At 33.9% G+C, this 16,405-nt stretch overlaps 1 protein-coding gene and 1 non-coding gene across 2 annotated transcripts; one reads left to right on the forward strand and one right to left on the reverse strand.

Moving 5' to 3' along the window:
* Positions 1–4,702: 4,702 nt before the first annotated feature.
* Positions 4,703–4,821, reverse strand: LOC124539516. The gene has a single exon (XR_006967063.1). It is a non-coding gene; the product is annotated as a 5S ribosomal RNA (ribosomal RNA).
* Positions 4,822–8,388: 3,567 nt separating this feature from the next.
* LOC124539391 (CLIP domain-containing serine protease B9-like) lies at positions 8,389–15,518 on the forward strand. The gene is made up of 11 exons (XM_047116780.1): positions 8,389–8,478; positions 8,916–9,029; positions 9,264–9,375; positions 9,757–9,956; positions 10,299–10,397; positions 10,745–10,836; positions 10,909–11,029; positions 11,916–12,059; positions 12,887–13,068; positions 13,861–13,962; positions 15,367–15,518. Exons 1-11 carry the CDS (start codon positions 8,445–8,447, stop codon positions 15,511–15,513), a joined length of 1,347 nt encoding a protein of 448 aa, XP_046972736.1. The 5' UTR covers positions 8,389–8,444; the 3' UTR covers positions 15,514–15,518.
* Positions 15,519–16,405: the final 887 nt, after the last annotated feature.

Consider the following 16,405-nt stretch of genomic DNA (forward strand, 5'->3'; position numbering starts at 1 on the left):
ATCTAAATACCTTTGATAATACCCCTATGTTTCAGTACACGTTTTATTTTACATGACTTAAATGCACTATGTGTTTATTTTTGTTTATTATGAAGTAGCGTACATTCATGAAACCAATTCGTATCAGAAATTTTAGTCATTCCTTACTTACTCCATAAATATAAATAAAAATAAAATAAGAAAGCCTTTTATTCCATGCATAAATTTACATATTACGTTATACACTTTTTTTAAGTTATATAAAAATAAGGTTTTGAATGTTTAAGTAAAACCAAATATTGATTAATATTTTGAATTCGTAGGTAAGGTTAATGATATTCTAATAAACAGATATATGTTATACCCATATTAAACAACAGAAAACATTGTGCCGCGCCGGGGACCGTTTATTTTACATTTTTTATTTTTTTTTTATTTTATTTAGGTTTACCAACAGTTGTTTACACTGAATATAACACGTAAAACATTTAAAATATATACATATATATTTAAAATATATACATAGAATAGCGTAACAACTAATTATAGGTAAACACCGCTTGTACACATAAAAAGTAAAAAGTAGCTACAGCAAATTCATTTAACACAAAATACAGATAAACTAAAACTTAATTACAAAAATAGACATGAAGAAGAAGAAAAAAAAAACTGTTTAACAAAAATATGTATACATAAAAGTGTCTTATAAAAGTAGTTATTTTATTAATCAATGTAAGATAAGCCAGTACAAGTTGCTTTCAACTTAGTGAGGGATTCGTAATGTAGATCGATTTGATCACTGCAAGCATTTATCACTTTACATAATCTAGAACAGGGAGAGTTGGCACCTAACACAGTCTTTCTAAGAGGTGGACAGAGCGGTGTGATCGAGCTGCGAGGGAGCCTAGAGGGTACACGCAGCTTGAATAGGCCAAGAAGCTGGGGACAGTCAATTTTGTGGCAAAAAATTTTACCCTCAAACATTTCGTTGCAAGTAAAAAGGATAGCTTGATAAAAACAATAAGTAAAAGGGATAACTAGATGTTTTAATTACGCAAAACGTATTACTAAATAATTATGATGAAAACGACTAAAAGCAAACGTCCCAATTGGGACGTTTTCTAGTCTTCACTTTTTGCGCGTTAATGACGTATCTGTTTACTAGAACATCATTGGGTAAGGTGTTTCTTCTTGGAAAACTTGTGTTTGCATGGACCCCTCTCAGGTGAAGGCCTCCTCTTCTTCCTCCAATATCTTACTGTTAATCTGTAGAGCTTACCCTTCAAATCGGAATATAACTGTACAAGTATTCTGCCGTGGTATATCTATAATGCCGTTATCTACCTAAATTCAATTGTGAGTTACTACCCGCCCCGGCTTCGCACGGGTGCAATACTGATACTACTATACCTACTACAGAATTTGTCAATTTACGACATCACATTGCAAACTTCTAAAATTATCAGTGTTTCTTGACTATATTGTCTATGTATTATATACAAAAACCTTCCTCTCGAATCACTATATCTATAAAAAAAACCGCATCAAAATCCGTTGCGTTGTTTTATAGATTTAAGCGTACAAAGGGACTTAGGGACAAAAAAAGCGACTTTGTTTAAACTATGTAAAGATGAACAAAAAACGCGGTAGGAATGTAAATCTATTTAACTTTTCTATAATAAGACCATCAAATTATTTCCAGAAATAATCAAGGTATCAAAAAACCGCTTATATATGTCGATAGATGATAGAGAATCTTCTTATTAATATTCCATGAAAAGTGAAAATCGATCCGATGTTAGCAAGCAGCATTGTATATATACCACAGAAGTACTGCTGTTTGTAAAGACTGCCAATGAGTTTCGTGGTGGAAAGGGATTACCATAGACATTGGCATTATGTTATTGGTATGAAAGAATAGCCATTTTAGTAATGTCAATGTGTCATTGACCTTAAGTACTAAGTATCTTATAACTGTACTTGTGGCTCACTTACCCTTCAAACCGGAACTCTGTTACTGTTGTGTTACGGCGCCAATATGCAGTGGTGGCGACTTACCATCAGATGTCCTATATGCACGCTTGCCTTCTTATGTCAATAAAAAAGTTTAAGCCTTCACGTTGTGTACTATTTGCACGCTTGCCTTCTTATGTTAAAAAAAAAATCTTCTCATTTCTCGACTGAGCTTTGGTGTTTATGGCTAATAACATTTAGACATGATTGTGCAGGTTTCAAATGCTTTCCTTCGATATAGGGAAATTCAAAACATTAAAACCAAGGGCGCTTTGTATTTACAGTAATGTCACTGTTGGAATAAGATCTTCTCTCGTTTGATTCTCTAATGGAGAAAAAATTTCAGTAACATTACAGACATACAGGTTTCCTTACGATGTTATCCTTCACTGTTTTATGATGTAGGTTGACGGACGAGCATATGGGCCATCTGGAGGTAAGTGGTCATCATCGCCCAAAGACAGTGGCACAATAAGAAATATTAATCATTCATTGCATTACCAATGCGCCAACGTTGGTGGTGCATTGGAACTAAGATGTTATGTCCCTTGTCTCTGTAATTGCACTGGCTCACTTAGCCTTTGAACCGGAACAGAACAATACTGAATACTATTGTTTGCCAGTAGAATATCTGATAAGTGGGTTGTTCCTACTCAAACGGGTTTGCACAGAGCCCTAAGCCCTAACGTAGCATAAGAAAATTCAGTGATTTTAATTAAGTAGCACGCGTTGTAATTAATGGATCTTCTTAAATCTTGCATGTATAAAATTATCTTAAATTTTAATCAATAAAGGGTACTTAGAGAGGGACATCCTTGGGACGAGCACATTTTGCAGTCTCCCAGACGTCATAAAAAATCAAATATGGCGGCGTGTCAATTACTTACTAAGCACCCATAGACATACAGAATGGACTGAATGTTCATCCTGCTTCAAGTGAAAAGTGTAAGAGGGACAAAACAATCGTGCAGTCGTTAAGTATCCTGCCATTACAGCTGAAATGAGACTATTGACGGAACAATCGCTTTGTTTTTTAGAGAGTGGTTAATTTTGTGTCATCGCTGCCGACTCTCGTTTCGCATTCCATCTCTTTCAAAAGTTTGACGTAGAAAAGGATAGCAAGTATAAAACTGACAAATTAGTTTAGAGATTTCGAACAAGAGAATTGACATCGTGTCTTCGTTGTCTATGCTCGCAACGTATATCCAAGTGTCGGGTAATGAGCCTTCCGTTAGAATAACCGACAGAAATGCAAATGTTACGGTATGGTGACAATGTCTGATGGCGGATGTCGGCAATTTAGCGTATACCTCGATGTGACGTGCGCTATGCAGATTACTATAGCGGTCTTAGGTGATTTTGTAATAAATCGGAGCTACGAATAACTTGTCTGCAGATATATTCATTGATGATAGTTGTCTTTGAAAACAGAAAAAAGTTTTTAATGGTTAATATTTTGAAGACAACGTAGAGGTTTGAAAGTGTTTATAACACTTCCAACACTCGAAAAGTACTTAGAGCTAAAAGTCAAAATTTCTGCATTTTTACTTTATATACATGATGTCTTGAATACGATTAAAGAGAGCATGTATAAGTGAAATTCCGAATCATCAGTCATTCTACTTAAATAGATTAAGTGTAGATTCAGTGGCTGTATTTTAATCCAGCCGCTGAATCTACACTTAATCTACTACACCTACTGCACCATATATTTCAAATTTTTGATATTAAATTTAAAAATATATATTATAGAGAAGCATTTTATATGGGGTCGAGACTGCTCAGCTGCCTTGCAAGATACCACAATTATTTATTCATACATTAAATGTGCAACAAACATCTAAACATAAGGTAAATGTAATAGTTTTAGATAATTATCGTATAACCGAAAATTTGATTATTCTACGAAAAGAACAACTAGTGTTATCAGTGCTATATATTTAAATAAGTTTTAATTATGATAATATTTAAATTCATTGATACATTATAAAATTCAGGTCAAGGGAAGCTCGATAGACGCGAAACTCGTGAACTGTTGATCTTACACTCACTCACATTAGACTTCACTGAAATATATTTTTAAATAAATATTTTTTTTTTTGGTATAGGTTGGCGGACAAGCATATAGGCCACCGGATGGTAAGTGGTCACCATCACCCAATGAAGCTGTAAGAAAAATTAACTATTCCTTACATCGTCACTGTGCCACCAACCTTGGGAACTAAGATGTTATGTCCCTTGTGCCTGTAGTTAAACTGGCTCACTCACCCTTCAAACAATACACGATATAATGCAATCAATATTGCCTTATCCATATGTTACGAATCTTTGAAGCAGCTCTACTCAACGACAGCGGCGCCAGAACATCGTGCGTGAAATAACGCACGTAATATTATAATCGTAATAGATTTACAGCTGATTTCGCTCATATAGAAAAATATCACAATGTACAGTCAGAATAAGAAAACCTTCATCAGTTTTCAAATTAATTTCTTTATCTCAAATCTTAAACTCTTAGTATCTTTTGAATTTAAACGTCAAATTATTGCGACGCATTATGTCATTCTCGATCGGTAAAGCAGACTATCGCTCATACTGAGCACACGAAAATAGATCTTAAGGTGACAAGTATACGATGTACCTGTATTGATTATTTCTTATTTAAAACGTTTAAAAACTTTCTAGTAATCTAATAATTTAAGTAATAAAAGGCCAACGACACGCGGTGTTCCCAGGCGGTCACCCATCCAAGTACTGAACGCGCCCGACGTTGCTTAACTTCGGTGATCGGACGAGAACCGGTGTATTCAACGTGGTATGGACGTTGGCGATTAACTCACAAAAAATTAAGATTGCTAGATGGAATAATTCCTTTATATATTGCCACTACACAAATCTAAGTAAAACAGGCTTCAATAATCATTTTATATTATAAATAAAATAACGTACATTCAGACTGTGTAAGCGATTATATATATACGTATACGATGTCGTACATAATGTATATCACACGAGCACAATGATATTCGTGAAAGCAATCACCAACTTCCTCGCGATGTGTCGGTATGTCAATTGTTTTTGATATAGGTTACTAAGTGACAACCTATTTGAAATGATTGATTGGGATTAAACAGATCTCGTAAAAGCGGTTCGGTCCGTTATATTTTATTCATTTAATTCTGCCAATTAAGAAATGTATATCGCATTTTAAAATGTTGTTTTATGACCAATTTTCAATGTATGAAAATGTCCTACTAATATTATAAATTCGAAAGTTTGTGAGGATGGATGTGTGTATATTTATTACTTTTTCACGAAAAAAATACTCATTTATAATGATTTTATTTAATGTTGTTTCAACATAACGATATATACCAAGAAGCCGAGCGAAGCCGGGGCGGGCCGCTAGTTATGATCTCGCAATCAATAATACCTAATTGATGTATATTGTTTAGTATTTAATGCTTAAAACAAAAGGAAAGTTCAAAATCGCTTCAACAAATGCGAGTAAGCGCCTAGCTACCGGTAACATTTATTGAAATAATTTTTAATTGATAATACACCATAAATAAAAAATAATTAATTGTTCTATGTTAGTTATATATAAGGTAAAAATTCTCAAAAACTTCATATCAAATTTGAACTCAAAATAACGTAAAAATTTAATCTTTCCTGTTAAGCTTTGCACGATATTCTCGTTTTAAATTTTAATTAATAATTATCAATATTGGTATCGGAACCAATCCAATATGAATTGACAATATAAGATAATATTTAGAATTCTTTTACAAATATCTGGGAGAAAAATGAACTTGTTCGCATCTCCCATACTGCATCTATTTCGGAGAAACACATCCGCATATAAATCTGACTACATACGAAACGATATTTCTCAGTTGTTAGTTGTCTCAGATATTTGTAAGTTGGAATTCGCTGTGACAAATTTTGACGGCAATGCCTAATCATAAGTCAGTGTAGTGAATAAGTACGTACCTAAACATAGATGCGCTCCTTCTTAATTCGATAGGACGGCAGATACCCACGACTTTAAGGATTTCAGTGGCAGGAAAAATGTAATGAGAACTTATTGAAACAAAAATTCAAAATTTATTCATTGACCGATTTCACGTTTGGGCTTCATATATTGGATTATTTATCGGAACCAAGTCTAATGGTTTTGCGATTAATAAATACATAATGTATTAGTATATTATATGCAAAATTATAGTTTTTCAATGTTACCTATTTTCATAAATTAGTTTACACACAAGATCGAGAAAAATGGACTTTCCTAGAGGACCTTCACCTGAGGAGGGGTTCTTGCTAAAAATACTATAGATTGTAAAAACTAGTATGTACTAATTTTCTTTTTGTTAACAGTCATAATCATTATTTTTTCGAAATTGTACTTAATGCAGCATTGTGCAAAAAATAAAAGGCTCTTTATTTATTTATTTATAAAATTATAAATGCGAAAGTAACTCTCTGTATCTTCGTTTGTTACTCTTTCTCGGTTGAACTTTAGAACTGAATTCAATTCAATTGGAATGAAGCAAGTTTGAACTCCAAGGATCCAATTCCTAAAAACAAGCGAAGCTGCGGCAAATATCTAGTGTGATATATTATCGGTTGATCATTCATTTCTTTAATATTTTATATGATACGCAACAGCTTTTATCTTAAGAAAGTTATCGCCAACGCTTGATAGATTTATGCATATTAGATACCAAAATTGTGTGTGTATTTGTTTCTATAATCCATACATGTAATAAACCTGTAATGGTGTCTGTACATTTAACAGTTCTAAATCATCAAGAATAGAAATAATGTTTGTTGTATGATGTTAATAAGAATGATGTCTTACAGACCGATTTTTGATGCATCGTCCACGTACATGGTTAACTAGATTAGTGCACAGGACATATAATAGTGCAGGATCATATTATAGTGCACACGACGTATGATAGTGCATAGGGCATATTATTGTACCCAGAGAATATTATATTGCACAGGGAATATAATACTGAACAAGGCATATTATAGTGCACAGGTCATATTATATTACACCAGTGAGTGCACTTAACAAATGCTCTTACTTTTTTCTCATACACATTGATGGGACAGCAAATCCTTTAAAATTAAGGAGCGCTAAATTTTCATAAATTAATGCTCCATATATTTCTTTTACCAAAATTGTAATTGGCAAAGTTTAGGGAATGTTAAATCCGGGGAAAGTCATAAACACAGCTAGTGCAGAGCACACTCCTGTACAACTGGTTCAGTTTATCTTACAGATACAGTATATGTCGATCGATAAGAACTTAAACTAAAACACGTTTTATGTTTAACTATTGCGTATTTGTTATCGGTCATCTTAACTATATTGTAACTTCGGTTTATAAATGTGTTATCCGTTTTGAAATAAAGCTGTTAAAATAGAAAGTAATTTATAACTTGACACATGGTTTAGAATATTATTAAATTGAATACTAGAATAATACTAGATTGCTCTACCTTGATGTAATCGCTAGGTTACAACACAGCATTTGGTTTTGGGTATATTGTAGTCCGAAATTATGTAGTTGCTTGATTTTCCGTGGCTGACACTTGTAAAGCCCGCTGAAGAGACGGAGATGGTACCATTGATTTTATAAAGTGTATTTCGGCGTACTAGGGCGTGCTAGCTATCCTGGGCATCAGCGAATTCTATATAAATCTGATGTTCTTTTCTTAACTACTATTTTATTGTGTGTATGCCGATGGTGTGTCTTTTAAATAAATAAATAAATAAATAAATAAATAAATGCATTTGAGGGAAACAAGTAACGCGTTTTTCTAGCGAGAAAAAAATAAAATAACATCATGGATAGCGTATTACCATTTGATTATAAGAATGTGGTTATACTTTCATGTACATGGCTATGGCATTTTATGAAGTGGTACAAATATGATAGGTTAACAATTTCAGATGCCAGAATGCCTTCAGTACTGGCATTCAAATAAAAAATAAAACAAAATTACTCGAAGTTACTGATATGATTGTTGTAATAGAAATGGTTAAGCTATGCTTGAGGGTGAGGTGATATAATTATGAAACTATATTGTTCAGTGATAGTCAAGAGCGCGAGCGGTAGATTCCTCACCTACGAAGAGGCACCTACCGTAGGTGAGGTGAGGTCTTCCCTATTCCTGACTAAACTCCTCATATGAAACTATTATGAAGATGAAAATAATTGGTAATATAATGTTTATCTAAACGTATGATGATTTGTTCATTTATTTTATTTCAATATAATAACTAAATTTTATCAAGTTATTTTGCTGTTTGTTGAAATATAAAAGATGTGATTTAAGACAACATGTTTGTAAGCAGCTTAAAACGAACATTCCTTCGACCAAACAAGAGCGAATAAACAGAATTCCCGAGCATTTATTGACCATTCACGTTACGAATGTGGCGCGTCGTGCTCTCGGTGATATTTAGCGGTGAGTACTAATTAGTTTTGTACTTAATTAGTCCAAACAATTTGCCGACAGTGGACTGAGAAACGATGTCAATGTACTGTAGATAATTTACTTGATTAATAGCTTGTTATATTTTTGACTTTGTGATATTTATATTCACATAATTTACTCAGAAGTCACCTTTGGTAATAAACCTAATGCAAAAGTTTGAGTAGTATGTTAATAGAGAGATGCTTGCCCGTAAAAATAGGTATCTAATAGGTATCTCATAAAATTATTAGGTTTTAGATTAAGGAAACGTCAATTTTATTTGAAATAGATTAACATAATCACTAAAAATCACCGTTTCAAGAATGAAATGTCAATATGTATTAGAAACGCTGATACAGAAATTTAGTAAATTACAAATCTATTCAGTTAAAAATATTATTTATTATTATTATCTTATACTTCTAAAGGGTTAGTAGTCTGCCAATTTTTTGACTGCCATGATGACCCAAACTTCGAGCCAGACGAGGGTCCTCTTACGGAGCTCCAGTTCACGTGGCTTGGAGCTTTGCAGTACATACATGGTAAGAATATCACTAGGACATTTATGAATTTGTAAAAGGAAACACAAATCAACCAATAATAGGTCCACATAATTTTCCACCGTTCAATCGTCAATCTTCAATCGTTGTTCAGTTTTGGATTATATAATCGTTTATTAAAATTAAACCAAATAATGTATAGTACTGATGTTTTGGCTAATGTTCGGGTACCTTCCCACCTAATCTTTAGTTCTCTTCCTAATGTTTTGTTCACAGTTAAGAATGGCACACCACACTACTTCAGAGTTCCGAGGGTGGTTCTCATTAGTCGGCAGTTTGTTCTCTCAACAGCTGTGGATGCAGCACATATTCCTGACGGTTATGCTTTGTTAGTATGAAAAAAATATCTTTGCAGCCTGTTTTTCAACCAAAGAATCAGAAATAAAACTTAACTGTACTAGAACAGATATACTAGTTATACTTTTTTTAATCTATTCATATTTGATAAACAATTGAAAATAAAATAAATAAGAAAATGGTATCGTAAGAATTAAAGGATGTTGATAGCCTAAAGATTCAACTTTTTGGACATGGGTTAAATATAATTAATCTTTATAAAAGTTAAGGGTTCCAATTTGGACACTTTGTTTTTTGAAGTCTGTGGCAAAAATTGATAACTATGCATAATACTGCAAATATGCATGATATGATATATGATACATTTAATATCAGATCTTTAATGTAGGTTACAAAACGTTTTAAATTATAGGGGTAACGTTGTCTTCGGAGATTACGAACGTGATGAAGCCGAGTGTAAAGTATCGATAGAAGAATTGGCAGCGGGCGTGGAGTGCGAGCCTGCTGTACTGTTAATGCCGATAGCTGATGTCCTCCTACACCCTGAGTACAAACATTTCGGGACAAAAACAAGCATCGCTTTATTGAAACTCATCACCACTATAAAATCAAGTGCTTAATACCATATTTGTATATTTTTTCATTATATTCTTGGTGGTAAGGCTTTGTGCAAGCCCGTCTAGGTAGGCACCACCCACTCATCAGTTATTCTGCCGCCAAACAACAGTACTCAGTATTGTTGTGTTCCCGTTTGAACAGTGAGTGAGCCAGTGTAACTACAGGCATATGGGACATAACATCTTAGTTCCCAAGGTTGGTGGCGCATTGACGATGTAAGGAATAGTTAATATTTGTTACAACGTCATTTTCTACGGGTAATGATGACCACTTAAAAAAATCAAATGATACTATACTTTTTAAAATCTAGTTACTAATATTTTATATTATTTTCAGCATATATGGTGCCAGCTTGTTTACCGTTTAAGAATTTTTTGGTGGGAAAAAATGGGAAACAGACCAGTGAAAAGATTTATCACGTCGATTTTGTAAGCGGTTGGTATTTTTATATAATTGAGTTGTGTTAATAAATAATAAATAAAAGGTAACGATTTATCTTGTTAAATAAAATAATACTACTACAGAAATTTGGGTTTAGGGGAATACGAAATAGAGCTACCATAGGTTTGCCAAAAATCAGATAATACTTGATTCAAGTAATATATTGAAGCTTTAAAAACTAGTTAAAAGATCCTTTGTACTATGACCAGACCAGTGTTACTGCTTACCCCGTACATCCTCAAAGACGAATAAAAGTACAAATATTTTACAATCCTGTAGTAACAAAATTATTGGACAAATAAAAATATTTAACTTAATAAATGCTCGGCATACCATTATAGATGTTCCGAGAGATTTCCTGGATGAAGAAAAGGAAGTGTCCCGTTTACATTTACTGCCAAGAGAACTATGTTACTTGTATGAAAATCCTACGGTAAGCCATTTTGTTAATATGTTCATTCTTACATTATAAGGAGATTATCAAAACGACTTTTTTTCCAAATAGAATGCAACCCGTGGACCTAAGAACCGTATGGCTTGCACGACTGGTTGCGGATTTCATTCAGGATCACCGTGCTTAGTACATGAACATACTGGTCATTGGTCTATCGTCTCCATAGCCCAAGGTAATAGTTTGATTCAGTGTCGTTTAGATGCTATTATGCAGGGGCTTTGTTAACTCCAAAAACATTTAAAATACGTACACTGATATCATGTTCTGAAATTCCTGTATTTTTTAAAAGTTTCAATTATTATATATCTATTCCTGACATTTACTAACGTGTTCTGAAGTGAATTTCGATATCTTTTTTACGAAATATGTCATTAAGAGTATTCACGGTCTACATTATGGACTATGTCCATTTAATTCCATATTTCACATAGATCATATGCTATTAAATATCATATAGTATGCATGTATTATGTATGTTATACAAGTAATAGCCGTATGTCGTCCAACACATCCTGTTTGTCTAAGTTTTTCTTCAATACCATAATAAATTTAAGTAATAAAAATTGCTTTTGCTAAGAGATTTAGACTTTGGTCCTTCGATTAAGATTCACGTGTGCTATGACCTAGGTCGTTTTGGTACTGGGTAGCATATTTGGTAGCTGTTCGTGGAGGCCAACCGTCATGTCATATTTTGCGAAGGAATCAGGACGATATTGTGAGGAAGGTTTTATCTAATGACGTTATGGCTGGAAATAATGTTACTTGTGAATTGTCGTCAGAAAAATAATGGAAGTATAGAAGAAGAACATTTGTTGACAGGAAAAAGAAAGAAAGAAAGAAATATTTATTAGGACACGAAACACAATAAAAAGAATAAAAAAGTAAAAAAAGAAAACCAACAAAAAGAAAACATTAACTAATTAGAACAACTGACTAACTTAATCTAAAAAAAAACTACAGCAAAACAAAACAATGTTAATTAACGTGTCCTAGAAGGTGTACCATTCAGCTTCCAAGAAGGATGATAAGGTGTTTACTAAGACATATCTATTCTTCAGGTGGTTCACCATGCCCAGATCCGTTACGTACCCGCCGACCTCCCTCGCCACCTCGACACACACTCATACACCCGTATGTTCCTTGGATCACCGCTGCGATTACCGGAAAGGCAGTTGGTGCTTTTGCAAAAGACGACCCGTTTGGTAAAAAATATATTTGTGTTTGTAAACATCTGTTATTGTTAGGCTTTTCTTCAGTATGTAGTACGACATCAACCATGGCATCTGATTCGTTATCTATCTCGTTTCTATTACTAATTATTAAAAAAGTACCTTTTATGACCGAATACATCACTCTTTAAGCTTGTCACTTATTTGCGCTGATGTTCTATCAACCAATGAAATCAAATCAAATCTATTTTATTCAAGTAAAATTCACAATGAAGCATTTTTGAATCGTCAATAATTAAATACTTCTACCGTTTCGGAAAGCAGCTTCTAGCGAGAAAAAGGGCAAGAAACTCGCATAGTTCTTCTTTTCAAATCAACAGATGTACAATGATATTTACAGTAATTAGTGTCTTATGATGGAACCCGAGCCTAACTCCAGGCGTTTAATATTAGCTGTAGAGGTATAATCAAGGAAGATGGAGTGGTATTGTCTTATATGTTTAAATATATTGAATAAGCATGTGCGCAGAAGCAAGTACCCACACTATTCCTCTGCACTTGTTTTATTAAAAAATAGTTTAGATGTCAAATTAACCGCTGATGGTAAGTGGTAACCTTCAACTAAATATTGGAGTGGTAATAAATGCTAACCCCTTATACTGTGAAAGTGCCGACCATGGTCACTAAGATTTTCTGTCTATTGTGCCAGTAATTACACTGGTTCATTGAACCGTTAAAACGGAATACAATACTAAATGTTCATATTTTTTGGTAGAATTTGTCACGAGAAGTGTTGTGGCGTACACAATACCTAAGTAAACATTACCTGGTAAACTTATCACATAATATCGTCTTCACAGGTTACGTAATGCCACGCAGCTCTATATATGACATCCTCGGGCACAGCTGGGTCGGTCACTGGTGGATGGGTGGTCTCCGCTGTCACGATAGAGGAGAGGCAGCTCAAGATTTGTTTAAATTTTACCATGAAGTATTCCAAGTGAAGCCCGTCACATTTACTTACCTTACTTACTATATGGAGGTAGGTAGCATTGAGAGGTTTGCAAACTGGGTCATCAAATTCAAGATAAAAAAACCTTTATTTATTTTCTTTTATTTCAAATACAAGATAACAATCAACAGTTACCTATTGATTTTATTTTAAAGAGTCTTTGCCTGTTGATTTTGAAAGAAAATTTACATATATTATGCATAAAGCACGATATCAGCACTAATCGTTTGTCTAATATCAAAATTATGTATTACATATTGATTTAATTGAATGACTCTTGGTGATTATATTGTTCTACAATTTTGAAGTTGTATCGCTTTTTATGCGTAATCTTTATATCCCTACTGGTCGGTCTAATTTAGAAGTATCTTTGTCTTATAGATTAAGTTGTGTATTCATAATAAAATCAATCTGTCCAGACAATGTTATATTTATGTATTACATTTGGGAAATCTTACTCACAATTAGATGTAATCATTGCTAAGTAAACAACTGCGTAATGAGTTGATTTTTTGCTTCTTCGATATTTATATGTATAGTTTTTTCGAAACAAATGATTAGGTTCTCACTTTTTGGTATATGTCCATATACCAAATAGAGGCCATATAAAACACATTTATAATACGAACTATTTACGATTCTTTTCATCGCCAATGCGCCACCAATCTTGAGAACTAAGATGTTATGTCTCTTGTGGCTGTAGTTACACTGGCTCACTCACCCTTCAACCGGAATACAACAATACTCAGTACTGCTGTTTGCCTGTAGAATCTCTAATGAGTGGATGTTACCTACTTTTATTATTCCTAATTTTTGTATTAGGTATCCAGTGCTCATGAAACGATGATAATTTGCGTAAAAGTTGGCATGCCATATCGACTGGGGCAGCCTAAGGTCTGGCAGTTGGACAGTCCGGAAGTGAAGGTAAGTATAAAATGTGTTTATAGAATTAATTTGATTATAGTCCACCTTTCTGGCCTAAAAAAAATAAAAATGTCGACTGGCAAATGTGTGCCACCGCCCTTAGACAATTGCGCTGTTGGAAATATTCAGCATCTTTTATATCGTTGATGCGTTACTCCTTTGTAACTAAGGATTTATATATTTCCTGTACCTGTAGTTATACTGGCTTACTTAGCTTTTAATTAAATACTGACTTGTAACTGACTGTACTGACTTGATACTGACTTGTACTTAAAAAAATGAGATAAATACACTGGTCTAAACAATATACACAAAGTTACGTTAAAAATACCGACTAATATTAAGTACTGTAAATCTATTGCATTAAATATATATTAAATTTGAGTATGATGAAAATAAAAGAGAGATTTAAAATTTTAATATTTTTAAAAGCATGGCGAAATTTACTCAGTGTTAAAAGCAGTTGAAAATAAATGATTACTAAACGTTTTTCAGTTGAAGTTTTAAATATATATTCTGTTATATCTCTGGATACCAAGGACTGGATATATTGAAATTAATTTATTGTGTTGATGACTTAGGTGCATTTGGAGTATAGAATATCTAACTATTGGCTTGAATAAGATGACTTTTACAAGTAAAGTTATTACCAGTTCCGAATATATATTCGGTCGAGAAGGAATTCAGCACCCTTTTCGAGACATTTTAAAAATAATCTATATTAATAATATAAATGTGAAAGTAACTCTGTGTGTCTGTCTGGCGCTATTTCACGACCAAACCGCTGAGCCGAATTTGCATGAGTATGTGTGATAGTAAAGCTAAATTATCAATTTTCTCACACACATGTACAAGTTGGCGATATTTCACGACCGAACCAGAGAGAGATACGACTAACGGTTTTGAGAGCCACTACCTAAGGCTTAGGCTGCTATTTAATATAAAATCCTACAAACTTCTATAAACCTTTGTCTAGATAGTACGCATACCTTATTGATATTTTTACTTCATCAATGGGATTTTTTGAAAGTATGCAGAAAGAGAAAGAAGAAATTCTTATACATAACGAAATCGCAATACAAGAAAAAAAAGTAAAGTAACGGCCCGTAAATTTCCCACTGCTGAGACAAGGCCTCCTCATCCATTAAGGAGAGGGTTTGGAATATATTCCACCACGCTGTTCCAAGCTGGTTGGTGGAATGCACATGTGGCAGAATTTCGATGAAATTGGACACATTAAGTTTTCCTTCACCACCGAGCACGAGATGAATTATAAACACAAATTAAGCTCATATACATATATAGTGGTGCTTGTCTGGGTTTGAACCCCAAATCATCGGTTAAGATGAACGCGTTCTAACCACTGGGCAATCTCAGCAATACAAGATATACGTTTCATTTCAGGTTCAAGTACCAGTCGTGACGTTCTCTAACCTCTACAAGTTCCAAATAGAGGCTTGGGCGTACAACTCGACCGAATCAGAGACATCGTCGGAGTCGTCTTCAACGGTAGAAAGCGTCTCGAATGAAGCTGGAGCTGAAGAGGGATAGAAACGAGAATAACCATAACTTGAAATAAAAATGTAATAAGGATTTATTGGTTTTTTCTTAGCACATTTAAAAATCTATGAATTTATTTTGTTCATTTAGTTGTACTTAACAACGAATCAAATTTGGTAATAGGGCTTTGTGCAAGCCCGTCTGGGTAGGTACCACCCACTCATCAGTTATTCTACCGCCAAATAACAGTACTCAGTATTGTTGTGTTCCGGTGTGAAGGGTGAGTGAGTCAGTGTAACTACAGGCACAAGGGACATAACATCTTAGTTCCCAAGGTTGGTGGAATAGTTAATATTTCATACAGCGTCATTGTCTATGGGTGATGGTGACCCCGTACCATCAGGTGGCCTATATGCTCGTTCTCAACAACAACAACAACATACAACAACAGACTGTAAATTCCCACTGCTGAGCTAAATGCCTCCTCTCCCTTTGAGGAGAAGGTTTGGAACATATTCCACCACGCTGTTCCAATGCGGGTTGGTGGAATACACATGTGACATAATTTCTATGAAATTTGTCACATGCTGGTTTCCTCACGATGTTTTCCTTCACCGCTGAGCACGAGATGAATTATAAACACAAATTAAGCACATGAATCAGCGGTGCTTGCCTGGGTTCGAACCCGCAACCATCGGTTAAGATGCACGCGTTCTAACCACTGGGCCATCTCGGCTCATTCAATTTAAAAATCTATGAATTTATTTTGTTAGTCATTTTAACCTTAATGTAGTACACTTAATTTAGTTGTATTTAATAACGAATCATATTTTACTTGCATAAAGTATATTTTCGTCGGTGTATGTGTTGTTTTCGATATACATATTGTCAATTGTATAACACTCTCTGAGTTCGAGATTTGTTGAAAGTATTATTGTATAAA

Source organism: Vanessa cardui, chromosome 22 (assembly GCF_905220365.1).
Source record: "Vanessa cardui chromosome 22, ilVanCard2.1, whole genome shotgun sequence".
NCBI classification, from domain to species: Eukaryota; Metazoa; Arthropoda; class Insecta; order Lepidoptera; family Nymphalidae; genus Vanessa; species Vanessa cardui.

What these genes read in the sequence shown, in the direction of transcription:
- LOC124539391 (XM_047116780.1), top strand. Translation starts at nt 8,445, where the DNA reads ATGTGGCGCGTCGTGCTCTCGGTGATATTTAGCG. An exon ending in ATTCCTGACGGTTATGCTTT is followed by an intron (nt 9,376 to 9,756) that starts GTTAGTATGAAA and finishes TTTAAATTATAG; the next exon opens with GGGTAACGTTGTCTTCGGAG. An exon ending in TCACGTCGATTTTGTAAGCG is followed by an intron (nt 10,398 to 10,744) that starts GTTGGTATTTTT and finishes ATACCATTATAG; the next exon opens with ATGTTCCGAGAGATTTCCTG.